This window comes from Arachis ipaensis, chromosome B9 (assembly GCF_059453495.1).
Source record: "Arachis ipaensis isolate K30076 ecotype BB chromosome B9, ASM5945349v1, whole genome shotgun sequence".
Lineage (NCBI taxonomy): Eukaryota > Viridiplantae > Streptophyta > Magnoliopsida > Fabales > Fabaceae > Arachis > Arachis ipaensis.
The window spans coordinates 155,769,195-155,795,291 of record NC_142444.1 but is presented as its reverse complement, the minus strand read 5'-3'; the positions used below and the strand labels follow the sequence as shown (position 1 = coordinate 155,795,291).

At 35.0% G+C, this 26,097-nt stretch overlaps 1 protein-coding gene across 2 annotated transcripts; it reads left to right on the top strand.

The window, feature by feature from the left end:
* Positions 1 to 12,989: 12,989 nt before the first annotated feature.
* LOC107617253 (protein transport protein SEC24 C-like) lies at positions 12,990 to 26,026 on the top strand. Of its 2 annotated transcripts, none has more exons than XM_088498392.1 (25): positions 12,990 to 13,419; positions 13,599 to 14,539; positions 14,875 to 15,111; positions 15,423 to 15,497; positions 15,935 to 16,033; positions 16,497 to 16,608; positions 17,239 to 17,366; positions 17,930 to 18,049; positions 18,459 to 18,539; positions 19,057 to 19,134; positions 19,273 to 19,365; positions 19,813 to 19,867; positions 20,606 to 20,682; positions 20,803 to 20,874; positions 21,008 to 21,091; positions 21,423 to 21,542; positions 21,625 to 21,693; positions 22,232 to 22,309; positions 22,458 to 22,596; positions 22,778 to 22,942; positions 23,422 to 23,567; positions 23,901 to 24,080; positions 24,555 to 24,643; positions 24,734 to 24,765; positions 25,523 to 26,026. In XM_088498392.1, the coding sequence occupies exons 2-25, from the start codon at positions 13,685 to 13,687 to the stop codon at positions 25,630 to 25,632; spliced, it is 3,294 nt and encodes a 1,097-aa protein (XP_088354518.1). In that variant the 5' UTR covers positions 12,990 to 13,419; positions 13,599 to 13,684; the 3' UTR covers positions 25,633 to 26,026. The 2 variants fall into 2 exon arrangements, with proteins under 2 accessions (XP_088354518.1, XP_088354519.1); XM_088498393.1 differs by having other exon boundaries at positions 13,123 to 13,419; positions 16,497 to 16,612; positions 17,246 to 17,366.
* Positions 26,027 to 26,097: the final 71 nt, after the last annotated feature.

The window sequence follows — 26,097 nt, the reverse complement described above, 5'->3', positions numbered from 1 at the left end:
TGACGGCCGACGCAATGACGTAATACCCAATCTGAATAATCTTCGGTTTCAAAGGAGGTTTGGTCCTCCACCAAAAAAGGTGATTTCTCCGTCCTCAATATGAGGGGTTTATTTTTCATTTTTTGTTTTTCATATTGGAGTGGTAATGATATTTAAAAAAAAAATATAGGTATAGAATGAAAATATTAAGTAATGTGAACGATAGATATATTAGATGTTTATTTCACTAGTGTACAGATGATTATTTTAATATTAAGATTTAAATGGATAATTTAGAGGTGTAGTATGTTTTTATTTGATTGATAATTGTTTATGTTGTTCTAAATGGTCATTGTTTACCTAATATTTCCCTTTTTTAAAATATAAACTATTGAGGTGTTATTCTCAAATGTAAAATCGATTAATTAGAGAAGTAAAAATTAAACCGTTTAATTTGTTAAAAGTACACAATTTGGAGCCTTCCACAATTTTAAAAAATACAAAAAATTATAATATTACGATATATCATTACTTTTATTTTCATAAAAAAATATTTTTTCTTTTAATGATAGTTAAGTACTTCAATCAAGGTGATTTTTCTCTAACAAAAAAATTATGTCCTTTTTGTGTCATTTATTTTGGCAGATTTAGATTAATTTTTATCTTATTAATATCTTTAAATTTAAATTAAAAATAAAAATAAATATATAATAACATTAGGGATGTTAGAAAAATTTGTATCCGTATGAATTATTCGCAACAGAAAGATTAAAAAAGACCCGTAAAATTTCTATAACGATGGAAATCCGTCTTTGTGAATAAATAGAAAATTTTTTTCGAAGAAAAATTTAGTTAAATGCTCTTTAATATATATATATAAATTGTGTAAGTAATCTTAATTCTTTCTACTAATAATAATAAATAATTGTTATATTGTTTTGTTAAAATATTTTATTTTATTTTAATTTATTTGTTGAAAATTTTGCGTATGTTGGTTATACTAAATTTGCGTTTGGATTGGGCTTAATTTGATAAATTTAATTGAATTATATTAGATTTTATTATGGTTGTGTTATATTTTTTTAAAAAAAATCAAGTTTAACATCCAGGAATACCTACGAACATTCGCTTCTTGTGTGATGAAAAATAAATAGAAATATGTGATAAAAATATAATAGAGGCAACAAACATTTTACTACACGGGAATAGAGAAGGAAGAGAAATTTCGGGTCAAAAGAAACTCATTTTCATTTCTATTGTGCTAAAAATATGGAATAAATGGTCGATGTAAAAAAGAATTCAATGGTTAAAGTCGAAGATCATATATGCATGAAGCACACCATAGTTGAAGAAAATAAGAATATGTTAGATTTGATGGTCAAGTTACTTTATGTTAGCTGCGCAAGTTCACTTGAAGTTCAAGATTACTTGGGGTCCGAGTTTGTTTGAGGTCTAAGACTACTTGAAGTTGAAGTTTATGTCAGTTAATTTAGAATTTTTTCTCTATAAATATGATTAGTAATTCCAATAAGTTAGGGGAGCTTTTATTCATTCACACACTCACTCACTCTAAAAATTTCTAATCACACCAATGCTGGAAACAAGAGTCACAAATCCATGTAAGTATTAGGAGACTCCATTTTTATTTCAGCCATTTTCATTTCTGTGTTTTTCTTTTCTGTTATTTAAATTCTGTCATTTTCATTCAAGCACTTGTCAATTTCTGCACATCTTAATATAAGTCTTGCAATTTTTATTTGTTTATTTTTTGCACTTGTTCTTTCTTACTTCTACCTTTCATAATTACTTTTGTTTTTACACTTTTATTGGGCATGATCTCTAAATCTTAAGAGCAACCTACAAAAAGGAGTTGTATCTGCTCTTCGAATTGAGATCTTGATACAACCTTGTAGGGGTGTAATCGGTTCGATTTGATTCGGTTTTGGACTGAAAACCAACCGAACCGACCTGTTCAGTTCTCTGATGACATCAACCGTTCGGTTTGCTATTTGTGACACAATCAAACTGAACCAGACCAACAGCAGTTTGGTTCGGTCAATTTTTTTCGAATTTTTTAAAGATAATAAACAGAATTTAAATTATCATAAAATAAAGTTTAAAACAGTCAATAAACTAAAATAACAAGAGTACATCACATCCGAATTCAATACCATTTCAACTTGTCCCAACAATTAAATATAAAAACAAAGACAATTAGAAATGTCTAACAAACAACAAAACAAATAAACTTTAAAACTAAATAAAATCCAAAACAGCCACCATGCTTAATCTGAATCCACACCAGATTCATCATCGTCTTCTCCGATTGGTGCAATTTCTACAAAAACAAAACAAAGAAATCAATATAGATTATAAATTATAAACATAAGCTATGAAAGAAACTTTAAATTTCTATTTTGCATACCTAATTCAAGTTTCTCAAACTCCTCAATAAGTTCCTCAAAATCAGTTGTTATTGGAGAAGCACGAAGCCAGATTTGTATGAAAATCAATGCCTGACTTTGGAGTTAAAGAATTCCTGTAGTTGTTAAGCACTCTTCCACCAATGCTAAAAGCCGATTCTGAAGCAACAGTCAAGACCGGCATTGCTAAGACATCTCTAGCTATTTGGGATAAGATAGGATACTTGTTGGAATTCACCTTCCACCAATTCAATATGTCAAGAGTATTTTGATCACGAGACTTCTCTAAACCATCCATCAAATACAAATCCATCTTATTCTTGTTGATGATCTCATAAAAATGCACCTCCTTGAAAAAATTACCAGCCATGTCGCCATTAGGTACTCCCACATCTGATGCACCATCTGTTATTGCTAAAATATAAAATCTACCTCCATTATTTGCATTCACATATCACTCAAACATCTTGGAGAAGGTATCTTTCACTTTTGCACCCAAAAAATCAGCATCTTCTTTATCATACATCTTTTTAAAGTTAAAGTTCACAAACTTCAACTTGTATCTATGATCAAGAACCACAGCAACAAAAATCATCATATTGATATTTTTATGTTATTCAGTACTTGTCATACTTAAGCTTTATCCTCTCAGCCATACTCCCAAATAATAGATCTCGACTACCACAAGAAGTTTTGAACACTCGCAAAATCTTACAAAACTCATGAAAATATTGAGAAAAAGTCACAAGCAAACTACCAGACACACTCTTTGTAACATCATGAAAAAATTTCAAGAATTCCATAAAGGGTTTGCATAGTCCCAATCAAGATTCCTTTGAATACCACCTTGCATTAGAGAATATTCTGTATCTCTCTCCCCTAATCTCTTGAACGCCTTTTAAAACTTCAAACCACTTTCAAGCATAGTGTATATAGAGTTCCATCTAGTGGGAACATCAAGTTAAACAATACATTTGTCTTGTATCCTAGCTTCCTTAATAAAATTTTTTGAATCTATCATGTGACTAGGTGAAGCACGCACATATCTAATAGCATTTCTTATTTTGCTAATAGATTCATGCATCTCTTTCAATCCATCATTAATAACAAGATTAAGAATATGTGTACAACACTTAACATGCAAATGCTCTTATTTCAAAGGATGTAAATTCCAATAATCCATTCTAGTTCTTAGATAAGATATTACACTATCATTAGAACTAGTATTATCAACCATAATTATGAACACTCTAGATATCCCCTATCCCAAAAGACATCTCTCAATTTTTTTACCAATTGTTTTTCTTTTGTGGTTTTTAATAAGACAAAAATTGATAATCCTCTTTTGCAATTTTCAATCATGATCAATGTAATGAGCAGTGAGACACATATAATTTAAATTTTGCACAGAAGTCCAACAATCAGTAGTTAAACAAACAAATTGATTTTGTTGTTTGAACACAGTTTTCAACCTATTGTTCTCACTAATATAAAGATTCCAACAATCCTTAGCAACAGTAATCCTTTCCAGAAGTGGAAACTTAGGTTGCACAATATTCATATAGAATCTGAATCCCTCTCTCTCAACAAACTTGAACGGTATCTCATCAACAATTATCATCCTAGCGAGGGCTTTTCTACACATTTCAGCATCAAAAGTAACTACAATAAATACCCTATCTCCGTTTTTTTTTTGTTGAAAGGTAAGGATTGTTTGACTAGGGTCATTCGAGTCCCTAGAAAATTTTTTACATTAGTTCAACATATGATATCGCATATTAGTTGTACCATTTCTATGAGAGTCACATGCATATGATACACCACATCAATTACATTTAGCCATAGGACGTGATGGCTTGGACTTAGGATCCTTTGTAAATTGTTCCCAAGTCTAAGACCTAGGTCGATAAGGTTTTCTGTTACCTTCATTGGGATCATCCTTGTCATCCTCTTCATCAGTTTCCACAGTGCTTTGAGCTAGATTTGTAGGAGTTGCTCCCGGAGTTGCACCCACATTAGTTGAATCAGCCTTCCTCTTCTTTGATCTAGGATGAGACAGGGGTTTGGTAAGCACACCGCTGTCCGTTGAAGAAAGTACCACAGACTCAACATTTTTAGGCGTTGGTTCATTAGGCTGTTCATTGCTTGTTGGCTGCATATAAACATAACAATCAACAATTATATTCAACAATAAAATACAGCAATTTTGTTGAACAATTATATTCAAACTCATGTTTCTAATTAAGCACAAACTAACAACAACAATCAGAGATAATAATTTTAGTCAAACTCATCAGAGACAATAATTTTAGTTAAACTCGTCTTCCTAATTAAGCACAGACCAGCAACAACAATCAGGGACAATAATTTTAGTGAAACTCATCTTCTTAATTAAGCACAGACTAGTAACAACAATCAGAGACAAAAATTTTAGTCAAACTCATCTTCCTAGTTAATAACAGACCAGCAACAACAATTAGGGACAATAATTTTAGTCAAACTCATCTTCCTAATTAAGATAAGTTGATAACAAATTAAATTGGTTAATTACTTTAAAGTTGATTTATTTTGAAAATGTAAGAGACACTTTCAATGTACAGACTATAGAGAGCGTTTGTCAACTTCTGTTAAATTAAAAAAATGGATTATTCTTCGCAAAATGGGTGAACAATATATTGATTTGTGAATTTAACTAATATATGTGCCTTTAATCAACTATAAAAATTTGAAATTTAACTTCTAATCTCCAAAGAAGACATTATTCAGTTGCTTTTCGCAGGAGAGGGATCGGCGACTGGAGTGCTGCTCCGCTTAGGGTTTGTTGCGACGGCTTAGGATTTGTTGCGACGGTGCGGACTGGATGACGGCACGGACTGCACGAGGGCGTGAACTGGACGACGCTGCGGACTAGACGACAGCGCTCTCCATCTCTTTGCTACGCCTGGGAGTTTGCGATGGAGATGAATGGACGACTTGCAACGACTTCGAGCGACGATGGACGACTTCCTTGATGGTGGACGATGCTCTCCGACTCTCTGGCTCTCTCAGGCTCTCATTCTCTCAGGCATGGCCACATGGAGGAGGAAGAATGGAAGATGGAAGTGAGTTGTGGGTGAGTGGGTGTCTGGGTGAGGGTGACTGCGCGAGTGAAAGGGAAAGAGAGTTAGGATTTCAGATTTAGGCTTTTATTACTAGGTTAAACTAAGGGTAAACCGGTAAAAAGAACCACTATGGAACGCCTTCCTCGGTTCGGTTCGATTCCTACCAAGCCAACCGAAAACCGAACCGAACCAATTGGTTTAATTTGAAAAAAAAAAACAATTTTTTTTGGTTTTTCATTCGGTTGTTGTAAAATTTGGTTCGATTTTTGAGGTATTTTTCGGTCCGGTTCGATAACTTACACCCCTACAAGCTTGGTTGACACCTCCTGTTGAGATCGAAAAAAGAAAAATTAGACGAAACAAATTAGCACGCCCAGTACGACCTTAGGTAAAATTGGCGGCCTAAAGTGGTTGTTGTGTATGCGTTTGTGAAATGGTAAATTTATACCCTATAGCGGTTCTAAACGCATCTATTTCTATGTCATCTCAGTTGTTCTCTTCAACAGAAGGGTTAGACTACGACTCTAAAGAAATAGTATTATATCCACAACCACAAGTCACTGAATCGACACAAGTACCTATGACTTTTACTAGAAGTTTCACTAGGCATATGAACAACATAAATGTGACTTCAATGGTTTCTCCTAGTGTAGTCGAAGTAAATTCGACTACTTGACCTATGTATAGGTTACCTCAATATTCGCCCATTTTTGGCTAATCCACTTATTCCTGGGGTATATACAAATGTTCGGTCGAACCCAATTTTTGGAATAAATCCACAAAGTTTTGTACAAGGATACAACCCGTACTTATATCAATATATGATAGCCAATCCTCCCTATTTGAGACCAATAATATCGGGACCCGTGATATCACAACTACCTCAACAAGGCATTTTGTCAACATTGACGCAACCATATGTAGGGGCAATATCAACTCGGAATGATTTGTCGATTCAATCATCGACATAAATGTAGGTACCTTGTTCGACCCCTTATTATGAATTTGACACTTAAAGAAATGCATAAAGGCCTATTAGTCTCAGAAAGGTCGAGTAGAATCACTGTAGATTCCTTCTCAATTTTTAGATAGCAAATAGCAAAAAACCATCATGATTTGGTCAACATATTGATTCAGCAAATGACAACTGTCTTAAACCTTTTAATTGAAAATAGTAATGCTAAGTTTGAACATGTAGCGAGATAGATGAAGAATTGACTGGGACAGTGCAAGGTAACTATAAGGCACCAAATCCACTAGGAGGTCGTCAACCTCACTTGGAAGGTCGACAGTCACCTATGATAGTTAACAGGGGGCAAAACCTTGATAATGCTCGACAAAATCAATTTGCCCAATGTGACATTGCACAAGGTGATACACAAGCTGTCTAGCATATGCTAAATAGGGTAAGTTTCAACGTAAAGTTGACATACTAACCATATTCTATATCTTCTTTTCCTGATCATGTGTTGCAAGTAGAACTTTTCAGAGAAGTCAAAACCCAAAATTACTCACTAAATTTTCAGGAGGAAGTGGTGAGTCAATTGTCGAGCATGTGGCTCACTACACAGTCGAAATTGAAGTTCTAGCTAGCAATGAGTAACTTAAAATGAGATACTTTCCTTCTTCTTTGACTGCGAATGCTTTCACTTGGTTTTAAATTTATATCCCAAGTCGATCCATTCATGGGAACAGTTGGAGAAGAGTTTTCATGATTAATTTTTCAGAGGAGAACGAAAAGTTACACTCTCTGATTTGTTCTCAATCAAAAAACCCAATGCAAAGACAATGGGAGATTATCTTATTCGATTAAAAAATATGAGAAATAAACGCTATAATTTGATCTCAGAGTCTGAAATTGTCAAGATATTGATTAATGGGCTTGACTTCTAAATTAGAAAAAAGCTAGTTAACCAATAATTTATTGACCTTGCTTAATTGGTGGACAGTGTTCAACAGATCGAAATGTTACAAAAAGAAAAAGAACAAGAAGATGAGAACTTTTTTGAAAAGAAATAGTAGCTTTTGTTGGTTGTGTGATGTATTCTGAGTTGAAGGTCAAAAATGATGTGCTTGCAATCAAAACAAAAAACAAGTCATATTTTATGTGTCAATCTTTTAACTTTGTCGATAAAAAGGTATTTCCAAATAAGGAAATTATTAAAAACATGTTAAGATTTTCTAACAAGACATTATATATGAAGGCTGGCGAAAATCTTTGCGAGTTGACCTCAAACTTTATTGAATTTGAAGGGTTTGTTGTCAATACGATGGTGAAACAAGAAATGCAGTTTAACACCAACATGCTCAATGTAAGACCTGTATATCCTAAGGCTGGTGAATATTTGTTAGAATTTCTGACTCAACAAAGAAAATCGAAAACGAATATGACTATGTGCTTTAGGCACATTGCAAAAGAGAAAAAGAAAAGTAGTCGTCAAACAGTCAAGATAAAAGATGCATTTGTAAATGTTGATATAGAAGGCGGAGATCAATTCGACTACTTTAGATTGAGTTCAGAGGTGGTTTCGAAGTTTTTAATGCTTCTTCATCAAAATCGAAGCAAAGTCGAATATCATATATGGATGAAGCACACCATGGTTAAAGAAAATAAGAATGAGTTAGACTTGATGGTCAAGTTACCTTATGTTAGGTGCCCAAGTATACTTGAAGATCAATATTACTTGGGGTCCAAGTTTGTTTGAGGTCCAAGACTACTTGAAGTGCAAGTTTACTTGAAGTCTAATGTTATATCAATTAGTTTAGGATTTTTTTTCTCTATAAATAGGATTAGTTTCAATAAACTAAAGGAGTTTCCATTCATTCACACACTTACTCACTTTAAAAATTTCTAGTCACGCACACTTACACACAGAAATAAGAGTCACGAGTCCATGTAAGTATTGAAAGACTCCATTTTTCTTTGAGTCATTTTTAATTCTGCGTTTTTCTTTTCTGTTATTTAAATTCTATCATTTTCATTTAAGTACTTGTCAATTTTTACACATTTTAATACAAGTCTTACAAATAAGTTTATTTGCTTCTATTTTATTTATTATTTTATTTATTATTCGATATGTCTGATATATACAAATGAAAAAAGTTTGGCATGATAAAAAAAATAGCAGTTATAGAATTTATTTTTTATAATAATTTTAAATTTTTTAATGTCAGTGATATTATTGCTATAAGCCCTGACAAGTAATTCTTATCATGTAATATGATGGATTAGACGGGTGATACTTGTATGTGTTTAGCCACTGGGGTGCACTCCAATAGCCACCCAAAGACACTGTCTTTTCGTATAATTCTTTAATAACTACCACCATCAATGTTGCTATGGATGTCACTGCCAACCATTGCTACAAAGAAATCCCTTTCACAGAATTCATCGTCCACAGTAGAGGATCAATAAAACGCAATTTCTTATCTAATATCAAATATTACTTCACTTAGCTAGTCGTGTTCTGCAATTCACCACTTCAATGCTTTTTACAGACTGAAAAAAACAAAATAGAAAAGGCTTTACCCATCTTGAGAGAAGAAAATAAATAAAAATCTTGCACCCTGCCAGAAGATGATCCCCAAAAATTAAGTCATATATAAAATTACAGAAATTAATTTACTAATGGATAAAAAAAATGGTGATATTCAAGTATATTGATGTATAGAGTGTTATCCACATATGTGGAGCTGCCATGGTCAGTCAATTACAAAAATGCAGATAATGTTTTAGGTAAAACAAAAAAAAAGAAAAATATGCATGTATGGCAGAATGCAAGCTGTGTTTGGTAAGGAGGGACAACTACGTCTCGAAACGTGTCTTATGTCTCCTGCATGCAGATATGACCAGCATTGTTGTCCACCTCGGAACGCACTAAACGTAGGTTCCAACTTCCGATTGGTAGGCGGCAAGGGCAAATCACAAGTTGCGATTGGCAGGCTTCCTGGCTGCATGGACGACACATGTACATGGAGAGTGCTGAAGCGGTTTTTTATAAACAAAACGCAGGTTGGGAGTGAAGCAAGAGTTTTACTTGGCTGAGGGCGTGTTGGAGTGAAGCTTTGCAGTAGGGTTGTGGGGTGCAAGGGTTTAGGGTTCTGCGTCGATGGAATTATGGCGGTTAGAAATAATGCCAACACCATCAATGATAACAACATATCTCCACAAATTGGTTAGAAAAAACTCACACGCGTCTGTCGTCTCATCCTCGACTATCGCAAATGCAATAGGCACAATGTTTTGGTTCCCATCTTATGCAACCGCAACTAAAAGTGCACCTTTATATTTTTCGTATAGGTGTGTGCCATCAACTTGCACCAATGACTTGCAGCGTCTAAATGCTACAATACACGGATAGAAGCTCCAAAAAATGCGATGAATAACTCTTACACCTTGAATCTCCTCACTCTCACGGTAAACGGGGAGCGTTTTTATTTGAATACGAGATCTTAGCATCTTCGCAGTCATTGCTTTCAACCATAATGCAGAGACTGGTAAGAAACTTCCCAATCACCGAAAACTTTTACAATAGATTTTTGCTTTGCCAACCAAGCCTTGTGGTAACTTACAATGTAGTTGAACTTGGACTGAACTTCTGCAATAATAGACTTTACCTTTATCGATGGATCTACTTCAACCAACGGCCTAATAGCATATGCAATTGTGTCTGAGTCCAACTTGGCATGATCTTGTGAAATCATCCCCATGGTGCACGTGTATTTGCCATTGTATCTCCTGATCTCCTAATAACGTTTCTTTCGAATCAAGCTAACTCGGATAAGCCAATCGCACCCTGCATCATAACCCTTATATTTTGCATAGAATGTCTGCGGCTCAGACTCATACACAGTGTAATCAACTCCTCTAAAGATAGTGTAGCTTTTGATTACAAATATCACTAACTCTCTAGAACTAAATTTCATTCCGACACTAAACTCACCATCTTTTGCTGCAACATTGCCTTCACCTACGACATGTGAACCACCATTAGTCGGACAAGGAAAATAAAATAAATGGTAGTGGTAACTTTAATTAAAAACCATACCATACCCATATTCGCATACTTAGAAAATTTTGGGGTATGCATGGCTTTGAGATCCAGAGTCCACATAAAAGACGGAACACCAAACGGGTGCTAGCTTACAATCGCATCCGCTTCATTTTGCACCGCTAAATTGCCTGCCAGGTCTCTATCATCGTTTTCATCATCGACTTCATAGTTGGCTTCGACTCCTCTTCACTGTCGTTGTTATCTTCTTCCCAATCTATATCCCTGAGCTCATCAACATTGACCTCCTCGCCAACCGTGTCCAGCCCCGTATGCTGTTCAAATTCAACGTGCAACTCTATCATCGGCACGTGAAATCGGGTTTGTTGATAAATATAGAACATATGCTGCATACTTGCGTCGTCAGTATGGATATTATTTAAAACTGTATCAGCCCACTAAATACTTGTACAAGATTCCTGTATAAAATGTTGCTCACCCTTTTCGAAATGTAACTTTGTATGTTATCACAAAGATCATTTTGCAACTCTATAAAACTCATGGTGCATAGAATAGCAAATGAAAAGGGACGTTCACAAACAAAAGTCACTCCTTCGTGTATGTTTGGTATAATCTCACCGTTATAATACACTCGCAAATTTGCAATACCTTCCATAACCTCAACTTTACCTAACCCGAATTTTTTGACACAAATAAATGTAAAAAAAACTCACAACTATGAAATATAGCAAGAAAGAATAATAGGAGTAGAAGTGAGAAACTTCGGATAAATTGCATTTCGTATTTATAGGCAAGGCTTTCGAATAAAATATTCTCTTCTATACAAAATGCAAAAATAGTATCCGAAAGGCGAGACGAAACGGGATAAACCTTTTAAATTGCTCCAATGTGTAAACTACCAAAATAGTATCCGAAAGATTTTTGCGCTAATAAAAAGAACCTTGAAAGACACAAAAGATAAAATAATTCTAAAAGATTTTAAAATTTGACAAAAAAAACCTAAATATAAAAGCCTGACGTTACAATAAACGAAAAATACTAAAAGTGTTGAGAGAAAGAACCCTAAACTATAATTTTCCTAAATCACGTCCTTTAGTTTCTTCATCATCATCTCCACCCTTTCTCTTACATATTCGCCATCACTAGTAGCACCACTACCACCACCGCTGCAACAACAAGCACCTTCAACACCACACTATGGATGAACAACAAAATATGGAGCAAGCTTTCTCAAAAGCTCATCGATCGCACCTTGCCTTCCTCCCTTTCTCATTTTCTTCCGAACTCGTTCTATATGCAAGAGATAGTGTGCCATTCTATATGTTGGGGATTGATTTGTATATTAATTTTTTTTAGGGACTAAAATGTCCGTTTTCAAAATTTTTGGGGACTGATTTGGGTAATTACTCTACTAGAAAATGAACTGGGGACTGATTTCTCTGCCGGAGTAAAACCTTGGGGATTGATCTGTGTATTAATTTTTCTTGGGGACTAAAATGTCTACTTTTAAAATCCTTAGGGACTGATTTGGATAATTACTCTTTAAAAAAATATTGATTATGAGTGTTGATATCTGGTCCAAAACATAAATTAGGCCCAAAAGCAGAGAAAAGCCCATAAAGACAGTCACCCAGCAACCGACCTCCTAAGAGGTCGGACAGGCTGCCACAAAAGAGTAACTCTCCCCTGAAGGAGTTATAACTAATTCCAGAAGAGAGATCTTTTCAACTCCTACTTAAAAGGAACGATTATCCACCACCAATAGTTGAACTACTCCAACGGTGATTATTGATTCATCATTTATAAATACATTGATCCCTCAAGTATATTTAAGATCCAATACACTATAAATCTATTCATACCCTTGTTGATTTATGTATCAGAGTGTTTTGCAGGTACCACTCCATCTCCTTTCAAATAATTCGGACAACAGCTACTTAACGCGGGCTAAGTTGAAAACCACCTCACTAAAGACTTGGATCTCATGTTCAAACCCAAATACGATTCAATTTCAGGTAACCTTCGAACACCGAATATAATGAGATATTTACCGAGAAGAATAATAGCTTGGTTATCACTTCTCATCTGTAAATAATGGATGATTTCTTTATTTTCTTGTTGCATGAAAAGTTTTTCACGTTGTGTAGATGTAGATATTTTTTTGTGGATGATAATTGAAAAAGTAGTAGAAGGGCAATAACTCACGCTCCTTTAAGCACTTCTGTGGGCCGATATCGTTGGTCCAAATGGATTTTCTTATACCTTTATTGGTTAATTAGTATAATTGAGTCAGCTCCGTTTCGTTACCAAAAAAAAAAAATTGAGTCATGATTTTAATTATTTGGACTATAGTATGACCAAGAGCACATTATCATTTATCCCAAATTACTTCAATTTTATCATTATGAGAGAAAATGTTGGTAGAATACTTATTATATTTCCTTAAATTGAATTTACAAAAGTACGAATGGAAGTAAATTTAATTTTCGGGAGAGAAACAGAAAATAATTTAAACAATTCATACTAAAGTACCAGGTGTCACTATGTCATTAGTAGAGATGACAAGCACCTAATGGTATTTGTCTCTGAATGGACCAAAATGTCCTTCCCTCGGTGGTGCTGTGGTGCCGGTAGTGGTAGAGTAAGTACTAAGTAGAGAGTAGAGACTAGTTGACGATGAAATATTATTTATGCAGCTTTCCACATAAATAAATATATAAACCAGAAAATTTTGTGCAGCCTTTGTTTATTGGAAAATAACCGGAACCAAACGCCCTTAAACAGTTACACATGCCCAAAGAAACAAAGGTGCTGGTTCCATTTCCCAATCTCTAAAACCCCTCTTTTCCGATCTAACCTCAATTTTGGTCCCAAATTTTGCAGATTCCAGCGATCTGATTACAGGTTTCGCTCATTCCCTCCTTTTTTCTTATCTTTCATTTTTTGAATTCCTGTCAGCTTCGATAATTTCAATTAGCTGGATCGATCGGTTGGGTTTACGTGTCTGTCTTTGTTTCCTCATTTGATTTTTTCGTGTGACAATGAAATATTGAAGTGATTTGCGAATCTGTGTTCATTTGTAGATTTGGATCGGTTTTTTTCTTCTGGTGTTTGTTTGGTAATCTGTGGAAGAGGAACGAGCTTTGATTTGATTTGATTTGATTCAGTAATGGCTGCTCCTGTGCCTCCAGGGGCACCTAGACCCGGAAGTAACACACCTCAAGCACCTCCCCCTAATTATGTTCCCAATATAAGGGGTACACCTGATGGGTTAGCTGATAATATGCAGAATTTAAATCTTTATCGGCCTCCTATGACCTCAAACCCTGTTTCTAGACCTCCCCCTTTTGGCCAACCACCGCCATTTGCTTCTTCGGCTCCATCGCAGGGAATTCCTGGTCCTTCTCCATCATTTGCACGGCCTGGTCCTCCTCCAGGAGCAACGGTGAGGCCTGCAGGGCCTCCTTCTGGACCACCAGTATCTACATTACCTCCAAATTTGGGCCCTGGAAGGCCTACTGGCCCGCCTCCTGGTCAACCTCCAGCATTTGGGATGAGACCAGCAGCACCGCATAGCTCTTTTTCGTCATCTCTGGGTGGGGCTCCAGCAGCACCATTGTCTGGGGTTCCTCCACCTGGTGGTTCTCCCCCAGCTCGTCCACTTGGGCCTCCACCGCCCCCAACTCTAGGTGCCCGTCCAAGTGCAAGCCTAAGCCCAAGTCCAAGTCCTTTTACTTCACCACCGATGAGCGCCCCTCCACCAGTGCCCCAAACAGGTGTACCAAGTAACTTGATGAGTAATGGGCCGCCTGCATTTTCCGGTGGTACTTTACCTGGTCCACCACGTTTCCCTCCAGTTGGTGGCAGCATGCCACAGCCGCCCCTTGGACCTCCAACAATGAGAACTCCTCCAGGACCAGTTGCTCAACCACAGCCCCCATATCCCATGGCATCTCAAGGAATAATGCAGCCCCCAACTTCTCCTTTTGCAGCACCTTCTTGGCAGATGCAATCCCAGCAGCAGGTAGCTCTCTCTAATATTATACGATATTTGGATGTCTTTTTACCTATAAGAATAGGTTAATATAGTTTGAAGGTGAATCACGGACATAATATGATTATGCTGTTATCTGATTAATCTGTAGCTAGCTGATTATCATATAATCTTTGAGAAACTAGTGTTTGTTATCATAGAAAAGAACGAGCATTTTTTACAGGTTTTACTTTAAGCATCTATGGACAGTAAATGTTCTCAAATATCTCACTATATCTTGTAATCAAATTGTGTTTCATATGCCCTACAGCATTTACATATTTTTTGAAAATCAATCTGCATTTTGAATATTCGGAATTTTGTAGGTGGCACCACCTCCTCCTGTTCCTGGTCCTTCACAGGTTCCTCCTCGGATGTATAGCATGTCACCACCACTGCCAAATCAATCTATGACTACTACAATATCACCTGCAGTTGGTCAAACTGGAGCCCCTTTGGTAGGGCCTTCCAAAATAGATCCCAATCAAATTCCAAGGCCTTCCCCAGGTTCCTCAGTGATCTTACATGAAACTCGTCAAGGCAATCAGGCAACCATTCCTCCGGTATTCATCCAAATATTCTTCATATATAAATATGTATATGGGAGAAAGAGAGAACTGCCTTTATATTCTAATCAGGGGTTGTTAAATGTGCTTGCATGTCCTTGTCTTTGGTATTAGTGGCTTCTATTACGTTTATCAACTTCCTTTTCTCCGCCATCATCTTTTTAATTTTTTTTAAACATTTTTAAATATGTAGATTTATTAACTAATGCTATGTCTTATATTTTCTTGAAAGTTATATATAAGTATTGCGTTAATCTTTTCTCTTGCTTGTTCTCATCTTTTTTTAAAATTTTATTTTTTGAGTCCAGCCTGCTACAAGTGATTACATTGTAAGAGATACAGGGAACTGCAGTCCACGTTACATGAGGTGCACAATCAATCAGGTCACATTAAAAATCTTAAATATAATTTTACCTTTTAATTAAGCTGTTGAGAAATGATAGGATTGTTAAGGATAAGTACTCACCTATCTATATCATTTATTCACTTGTTTTATAGTTACTTTTGCAGCTTTGATATTATAGTATTTTACTGTTACTTTAGTGGTTTGGTGGTAAATCAGAGGGAACAGACTTTACTCTTTTGATTTATTTATTTATTTATTTATTTATTATGCTTTAACTTTTATTTGTTTTTCATCCTTCACTTAAGAGCAAGTCCCCCATTTTAGCTCTATTATTCTTTCCATAAAAAATTGCTTTTTTTTAAACTCAAGTTTAAGTCTTACAGTAGTTTTCAAAGGTTGGTTACTAAATGTTGTGTTTCTCTTGTTACATATTGATTTCTTTTCATTTCTTTCTTTTTATGTTGAACAAAACAGATTCCTTTCACTGCCGACCTTTTGGGAACATCAGGAATGCAGTTGGCTGTCATAGTCCAACCTTTGGCCCTTCCACATCCATCTGAGGAGCCCATCCAAGTAACAATTATATTGTTTTTTTGTTTTGTTTTGTTGTTTGGTAATTATGGAAAACATTCCTTCCAACGGAAGTATTCATGAAAACGGTTTGTGCTTTTGTCAAGAGAAGAATGCTTTATAAGATAGACTAATGCTTTTTTCTGACTTTGGGACAGTGAGCCCAGTAACTACTATCTGAAAATCATATTTTGTATAGCTGTAGTGGTGGATTTAAGCCACTTTATACTGTTCCCTGCCTTTGTGTGATTGATTTTCTCGTCGTTGTTTTTTGTTCTGTTCATTTAAGAGTATTCCTCATCCTCCCTTCTCCTAGTATTTACCCCTCTTATCTGCATATTTTCTGCATTTTTTGAGATTTGTCATATATTTGTGTTTTGTTATTTTTAACATGCTGCTTTCAATCAAGAATTTCTGTATTTATTAAAAAATATCTGTTTGGCTTATTACCTAATGCTTCTTACAGGTTGTTGATTTTGGGGAGAGTGGTCCTGTCCGTTGCTCACGTTGCAAGGCCTACATAAATCCTTTTATGAAATTTGTTGATCAGGGAAGGCGTTTCATCTGCAACTTATGTGGTTAGTACCAATAATATCTGCTACACAATTGCCTATCCTACTATTTTTTTGTTTACATATAGTATGGAGGGTGCCAATGCTGTTGACTGTCTTTTTTCGGTAACTATGGTGCTGACTGTCTGCAGGGAGTTTTTATTTATTTATTTATTTTTATTTTTTGTTTTATTTATTTATTTATTTTGGTCACAATTCATTCCCATAGAATGAAGGGAGGGGAAATAGAAACCTTTATGTTTGATGCACTAGTTATCTATAGCTTACTTTTAAATGTGATTGTTGTTGCTCATGAAACTATCTCTTTCTGATAAAAGAAAAATGTTATTTAAGAGAGATAAGGGAATACAAGAAATTATAGGAAAAGGGATCCTCTTAAATAGAAAAAGAAAAGTAAAAGAAATAAATGTAAAAGAGTGAGCATCATCAAATTTCATTGGAGCAGAGCTTGTCAACAATCGATGTGCTTATGTGTGAATCGGAAAAGAAAAGAAAAAAACACTGTGCTTATGTGTCAAAGCCTTTTGCAGTAGGTTCAACCTAAGTCAAATTGTACCTATATGGTGGGATTATGCACTGTTTTGCTTTTCATGGCATGGCCAACCATTTATTTATGACTATGTATTTGTTTGACAGGATTTAGTGATGAAACTCCGCGGGACTACCACTGCAATTTGGGTCCAGATGGTAGGCGTAGGGATGCTGATGAAAGGGCTGAGCTATGTAGAGGAACAGTCGAGTTTGTTGCTACTAAAGAATTTATGGTTAGTTTCTTTTTAAACTATACAAGTTTTTTCAAGATTAGGTTCAATAACATCTGAAAATATTCCAACAAAGGAGACTGTGCTATTTATAAGAAAATCTTGATAATTATGAATTGTGATGGTAACAAAAAGCAGCTTAGCAATTCTGATAGTTCTTAAACAATTTTGATTTGTGAAACTGTTTATGGAATATTACTTGGTCTAAATATCAGATCACAGATCTAATTCAAAATATTGAGACAATTTGATGTTTAAGTGTACGGTACTATGGTTTGTTGGTGCTATTCCTACCTGATTTTATAACTGCTTGTTTTTGCATATTGAATGAAGTTTCTATTTTATAACTGTTTGTAACACTGGATTGATAAAGTATGCATATGATGAATTATATGATTGAGTCAGTTGTTTTATGGCTCTAAGCTGAAATACAACGTAAGAAGTTTGTGCTTCAGGCTGGAATAAGTGTTCACCCCCCCCCCCCTCTCTTTTACACACAAAATTCTAATTGTTGTTTCTCTAGTCCTTTTGTGATGATAATGTCAGGTTCACTCTGTTTGGTGTAGGTCCGCGAGCCAATGCCTGCTGTGTATTTCTTTCTCATTGATGTATCCATGAATGCTGTTCAAACTGGTGCAACGGCTGCAGCTTGCAGTGCCATCAATCAAGTTATTTCTGACCTTCCTGTGAGTTCTGACAGTAAACAGCTTTATTTTTGTCAATCATTTATATCTTTCTGATGCTTTATGTTTTCCATGTTCCCTTTGTTTGGTTTGAAACTCATATTGCCTAGTTAAACTCCACTTATAGGTACTTTAATGCCAATAGTCAAAAGCTCAGATATTCTTTCTTCTCTCAACACCACCTCACTCCATTTATATTAGCAGAATATTGATTGCCTTTTTATTTATCCTTTTTTTTAATTACTTCTTTGACAAATCTCTTAACTCATAGCTGATAAGTAATCTTACTAAAAAATAATTAGGAGAAATGGATATGGTTCACCCCTTGTCCTGCAAAAAGTAAGATTTTGCTATCATCCCATTTCCCCCCATCATTGCACTTAGCTAGGTTTTTTTGGTCTCGTTGCTGCAGGAAGGTCCTCGCACATTGGTGGGAGTTGCAACTTTTGATTCAACAATTCACTTCTACAACTTGAAACGTGCTTTGCAGCAGGTAAATAAAAGATGAGTACATTAACTAAACAAATACATAAAATCCTTTTTATTCATTTGGGAAGTTTTAGTGAAGCTTCTTTTTTTAATTCTGTGTACACTAATTAAAAAACTAAAGAAAATATACTCTGCTTACGTGCATTTGAATCAGAGAATTTTCACGTATGAGGACCAAAATAAATTTTAACTTTTCTGTTTATGCATGGTGAGAGACAGTTTGGGTTGATCTACTGCAGTTTAGTAGTGTCAAGGAAGTTGAGGAATCATGTTTTCATGGTTTTGTTGATGTAATCTACGTATTGGAGTAATGGGAAAGTTGCTGTCCTTTTATTATTTGCATTTATCTTGCTTCTTCTTTGTTCTTTTCTTTTCTTTTCTTTTCTGTCTTTCTTTCTTTCTCCATTTTTTCCCACTTGTGATTGCTCTGCGAAAGTATGCCTTTACAACTAATTTGATAATAGTTGTTTATGGTTCTGAGTTATTGAGTGTTATACTGATTTTTAAATTTTAATTTTCAGCCCTTGATGCTCATTGTTCCTGATGTACATGATGTCTATACTCCACTCCAAACTGATGTCATTGTTCCCCTATCTGAGGTTAGTTTCAATTTTGCTCCCTCTTCTCATATAGTTTTAATTGGTAAAGAATGTATTTACATTGTTTTATTTTTCTTATTCTTGGTTTACCTACCCTTATGATGCTTTAATAATTTGGTTTGTGTTTCTTGTGGTTAGTGCCGTCAACACTTAGAACTACTTTTGGAAAGCATTCCTACAATGTTTCAGAATAATAGAACCTCAGAGTCTGCCTTTGGTGCAGCTATCAAGGTATGACATCAAGTTTTCAAGTTATAATTGTATGCCTCTATAATGTTTGGCATTTTATTTGCTGTGATATGTATGGAGATGAAAGTACCATTATCAATTTAATTACTCTTTATTATGTTCACTCGATTTCATTGTTTTTTACTCTTTTACCTGTTTTTTCCATGGTTTACCTTGCCCATTCCCTAATTTATTAGTTGTTACAGTGCGATCCCTCTTCAAACTGTTCGCTTTGCCTTGGTTATTACCTCTTCTGGTTCTTGTAACATACACTTAGGAACTAGGGATGCCTAGCGTGCTAATGACCTAATGTTGGCATTTACCATTGTATTCATTATAATCTCAAGGAGGTTGACAATTTGATATGTTCATCTTACCAAGGCAGATCATTATATCCATCATTGTATTTGCAAATAAGTTAATGCTTACAAGATTGTTTTCTTCTTTTAGGCAGCTTTCCTTGCAATGAAGAGCACTGGAGGAAAGCTCTTGGTTTTCCAGTCAGGTGAGCTTTCTATCTTATATAGTTGTTGCTATCAAGCATCAACATGTTCAATCATATGTATATTCTTACCTGAGTGAACTGTGATAGGTGAAATCTGGAAGCTGAAATTATGTCACTTCTGAACGTGCATGCTGCAACCTTTGTTACCAAAGGAATACTTTTATTTTTTGAATTTCACGACTAATTTATTTATATAAACCTAATTCTTACCCTGAGTGATCTGTGATGGGTAAAATCTGGAAGCTGAAATTATGTCACTTTTGAACATGCATGATGCAACGTTTGTTACCAAAGGGATACTTTTATTTTTTGAATTTCACGACTAATTTATTTATATATTTTCAAGTTTGTTAACACTTTAATGTCCACAAATAGTTTGTGCGGGTCTTTGATGAAGCATGATAGGAATACTTGGTAAACATCCTTGATTGTCCTCAAATGATTGTTATCTTCTAGGTTCACTCTACTATTTCAACAGTAATTGGTCTGAGGCTGGAACTATTATTATATTTACAGTTTAAATAATATCATTTGTGTTTGGACTTTGTGATTAGATTTCTCTTTGTATGTTTCTTTCTGGTCTTGCCTTGAGTTTTTTATTCTGTTTCTTGTCATTGCTTTGTTTTTATCTTTGTGAATTTATTTGGTTCTCTCAATTTCTGTGTGATATCTGTGTTTTACTGGTTGATTCATCAAGTATGTTTGCTGTTTCTCATGACTTTGTTCTTTTATTTTCAGTCTTGCCATCCGTAGGCATTTGTGCCCTTTCTGCTCGGGAGGCTGAAGGTAGAACAAACATGTCTGCTGGGGAAAAGGTATTCTCCATGGTTCATATGATACTCTGCATCATTTTTTTTCAGTTCTACCTCCTAATCCTCTACTGGAGACATCTTTAGAATTTTCTTATAGGAAATTCCATGTTTGTTGAATTTCAGGAAGCCCATAAATTGCTTCAACCAGCAGATAAAGCATTCAAGGAACTGGCAGTTGAATTTGCTGAGTACCAGGTCAATCTTGTCTCTTGTGTTCTTTCGCTTTGCCTTTGAACATCATTTTTTTGTCAGTTAAGATTGCTGGTTCTGTTGTTTGATAATCTTCTTGGTATGGAGGATTTAGACCATTTTTTTTGTAATGCTGCAGGTTTGTGTTGATCTATTTGTGACTACCCAGACTTACGTTGATATTGCGTCCATATCTGTCATCCCAAGAACTACTGGTGGACAGGTAACCTATACATGAATCCTTTTTCGGCTCGTGATCCAAGTAAATGATTGAAATTTAAGCTTTAATGACATTTGGTTTTTGAAGATATGAGAGCTGATTACTTATTTTCTTCTGAAGTTGATAATATTTAAATTTGCAGTAATAATAAATTCATATGTTACTTAGTGTGATCTTTTCAGATTTTCTACTTATAGAGAGCTGTCTGTCTGAAAATGCTTTCAAACCCCTGATGGTCTTTTTGTAAAGCATTTTACCTATAAAAGTAGCTACGCCGATGTGTTGCGCACATCAGATGTTTAGCTGTTGAACTTCTTACCTTTTTTTTCCTCAGGTCTACTACTATTATCCATTCTCAGCACTTTCTGATCCTGCAAAGCTTTTCAATGATCTAAGATGGAATATCACCAGGCCACAAGGTTTTGAGGCTGTGATGCGTGTGAGATGCAGCCAGGTAATGTGCTTGTTTAGTATCTATTTTGCAGCCATCTCATGAAACAGATAGACCTGAATTTTCATCTTGTTTTCTTTTTCAGGGTATCCAAGTTCAGGAATACTATGGCAACTTCTGTAAACGCATCCCAACTGATGTTGACCTACCTGGGGTTTGTATAATTTTTTTTAGATGCTGGATATGATTTTATGTGTGTATGCATATGTGCAACCCAAGCATGTTTTTACCTGTGTGAATATATGCATGGACAGATTGATGGTTGAATGACATGTTGAGATATCCTAGACCATGGTTAACTATACTGACTTTGTTTCAGTCTTTTTGAGTTAATGCTATTACAGTATTACTCTATTACCTAGGTCAACTAACATAGTTTATCCTGCTGGCCTTCCATAAATTTGGAGTCAAAAAATGTTTGTTTTCCCATTTCATCTTTAACTTTTATTTTACCACCTTGTGGGTTTACTTTAATTTTTGTAGTTCTGGATATTATCTTTCTTGGGTCAGTTTTCTTCTTGGATTGTTTTGGGTGATAAAAGAATATTTTAAATCAGTATATTAAATTCAAACATCGTCTGTCCGTATTTTCTGTTTGTCTCATATCCTAAAGAAAAGGGAGAGTTGGTCATATTATCAAGTCATTACTATGTCATGTTGGACTAGTTGCCTAATTTTTATTATTTCTGCAGATTGACTGTGACAAAACTTTCATGGTAACTTTGAAACATGATGACAAGTTGCAAGATGGATCAGAATGCACATTTCAGGTATTAAGCAATTTTACTGCTTCACTTCATTCCAAGTAGCTCATGATCTTTAGAATATATTATATTACGTTTGGAAACTTAATAGTTGCCATAACTGAAATTTTCTGTTCATTTTGTTCTGATTGTTTGGATCATTTTCATTTTTCAGTGTGCTCTTCTTTACACTACTGTGTATGGTCAAAGAAGAATACGTGTCATCACCTTATCTCTGCCTGTCACTAGTATGCTTAGTAATCTATTCCGCGCAGCTGACTTGGACACCCAATTCTGCTGTTTCTTAAAGCAAGGTGACATTTATCCTTGGTGTGTGTTGTCATATTCTGGTTTTAACATTTCTGCATGCTATATATTGCCTCTTAAAAACTCTATTTTGGATTCTGTCGGCTTTAATTTCTGTACCTAGTTTAGAAGATATGTTTGCAGGTGAAATGTTTTGGAGAGAAATAACCTTTTGTTTTCTTTATGTAGCTGCAAGTGAAATTCCTTCAAAGCCACTTCCGCTTGTTCGGGAACAAGTGACGAACCTTTGCATCAATGCCTTGTACTCGTATCGTAAATTTTGTGCAACAGTATCCTCATCTGGACAACTTATTCTGCCAGAGGCACTAAAGCTTTTGCCCTTGTACACACTTGGTATGTATAATTTTTCGTGCTTCTATGCATCAAGTTTTATGATGAACATTTCTGTGAATGTCATTATTTGTTGCAGTTTTTTAATCTGCCATCTACCTTACACGGATATTCCTCAACCACTTTTTTATTTTTATTTATTTATTTATTTATCTTTATGTTGTGTATATTTTGCCTTTGTTGTGTTGTTATGCTAAAGATCTTAGAAGTAAAAGATACAATTTAGAAGAATATTTTCTTCATTTTAATAGACATGCTATGGGTAGGCTTCTCTGTTTTTTTTTTTTTACTATATGATATTTCCCCATCTCTTGTTTGCTTTTAAGCATGGCGTCCTTTTTTAATGGGGGCTGTGAAGTGAGTATGGCTGTTAGAGCTTTGTCAATGATTAATTGATTGTTCCATGTCTAACGTTGATGATGGCCTCCTTTAGAAGGCCAATGTAATTGAGGGCTAACTTGAGTTTTCTGTTTGCTTTTCAGCATTAACCAAGAGTACAGGGTTGCGAACAGATGGAAAGATTGATGAACGATCATTTTGGATAAATTATGTATCTTCTCTCTCCTGTCCATTGGCAATACCACTTGTGTATCCTAGGATGGTGGCTATCCATGATCTTGACTCAAAGGTTTGTTTATCAATGATGTTCAGAAATATATAATTATGTTATGAGAAACTGAGATTCTACATGACGAAAACCAGATGAATTGCACAGTAGGAAGTGCTCAGTCAAAATTTGATCATTTTTAAAATAATTTGCATTCTTATCTTAAAAAACAAACCAGTAGTAAATGTTGTTTGACAATATGAAATTTTGTGAACTTAAGCTAACTGATGAAGAAATTCAATGGTTAATATTTTGACAAAGTCATCATATGTAAGGCTTTGTTTTATACCATCGACAATTGAACCTGCCATTATATTACTTCTAAAGACACTCATACCATATTATCAATTGCAGGAAAGTGAGGAATCCGTTATTCCTTCCTTTCTTCCACTTTCTAGTGAACACATTAGTGAAGAGGGAATATATCTTCTTGAGAACGGTTATGATTGCTTGATATATGTTGGAGAAGCTGTTAGTCCGGAGACTGTGAGGAGACTGTTTGGTGTTGCTTCTGTTGATGAAATTCCTACTCTGGTAATTTCTATTATCCTCTTTTGTTTTTGATTGTTTCTAGACCCGATTGTCTAATGGCTTGTAAGATATCAATTTCCTCCCTTAGTGGACGTCTTGAAGGGAATATTCGATGTTGGGGGAAAAAGAGATTGGACAGCTTTCATGCAATCTTTAGCCATCATGGTTGCTTGTTTTCCTTTGTTTTTTATGATTTCTCATCTTTCCATAGATGCCCAATCATTCTTTTCTTTCCCGTTTCCAAAAAATGAGGAGGAATTTGGGGTAAGAGAGCAAGTATATGAACTTCAAGTGGTTAACACTGTCCACAAAGTGGTCAATGTTTTTTTTATTACTGAATGACTTCTTCACTCTGGCGGAAAAAAGGGAGGAAAAACAAAAAGGACAAATGGTTAATATTAAGCAGCAGTTACCTTTGTAGTAATTTATTGTTCAGAACTTGCAATGTATAGCTAGCTAACAATTATATTTATTCAGTTTGTGTTGCAGCAACATGACAATCCATTGTCTAAGAGGTTAAATGAAGTGGTCAATGAGATACGGCGGCAAAGATGTTCCTATCTTAGGTAAGCTCTTTTTCAAACCTTGTTAATAAATATAAGATGACATTTACAAAATGAAGTTTAATTTAAGCAATTTTTTATCCTTTCTGGCAGGTTGAAGTTGTGCAGGAAAGGAGATCAATCAGGTAAGTGCGCTAACGTCATACCATCAATTTCTTTTATATTTCAAATTTCACTTGCAGCTTTTCTCTCGCCATATTTCATTTCTTGACACCAAGTAGTCTTTCTGATGTACTAAACATTCTCATTGAATCCATTGTTTTTTCATTGCCTTTTTGGGGGAACCCTACGAGGATGCTTTGGTATGTTAACCTTTACGGGGATTATTCCATAGAGAACTCCTTGTATTGGAAAATATATATTCATGCTAAACTTTCTTGGGTGGAATTGAAATAATTTTTTGTTGGATATATATTTTTAAGTTAGAAGTTTTTCTTTTTAACCTGCCACATGAAGAGATCCATGCTTAATAGGTCAATCGTGTTTTGATTTAGCAACTTGTCTGCTTAGTTTCCCCAAATTGATTTTTCTTTATTGATTTATTATTTTTTTTCCTCGAAATCTTAGAATGTCTATTAAGCTCTTTAGATGCTGTATTTTCTACAAAGTTTACCAAAATGCCTTTATATAACATGAAACCATCTTACGTTATGCATTTCATGATATGATTTTTACTACATAAAGGTCTAGGGTTGAACCTTGTTTCTCCAAGGAATTTCAGCACAAGGCAACAATGAGTGTTGGATATATAACCATTTCTATGCCTCTACTTAAAACCTTAGTTTTTGGGATAAGTGATTTTATTACAATGTCTATTGTGTCCTGTGTAGTTTGCATTAGTCTTATTTTTTAACTGAGGCCATCTATTTACCTATCTTGCAGGAATGTTATTTTACTCGTATATGGTAGAAGATAAGAGCGCCGGTGGTTACTCCTATGTGGAGTTTCTTATCCATGTCCATAGGCAAATCCAGAATAAAATGACATCATAACCAAGATCTGCTGCTTCATTTTTGCAAGCCTTTAGACGTAAATGATAGAGCAAACCCAAGCCCCAAGAATAGGTGAGATTCTGCCCATTTATGCGCATTCATTTGCCTTGCGTTTGTGAAAGGAAAACCAGAAAATACGTTTTTGTTGTTTAAATTTTGTTGACGTACATGTATAAGTTAGTTGATGTTGGTAATAGTTTGATATTATCTCCCCCCTCTTTTCTTTTTGTTTTCTGAAGTTTTGTAGTTGGGTGCCATACTGATAATACAAATTCTATGCGCAATTATGTGTTCTTCATGAGAAATATTATTATAGTGTGTCTTATTTGAATAAATCTTTATGTACGGAACTAGCCCCTGTGAAGGAAGCGATTTTTTTAATAGTTGTAACAAATTCTCCCCTTTAGACACGAAATCTTTTGTTGATCAATAACCGTAGCGAACCAAAGACGATAATTTACAAGC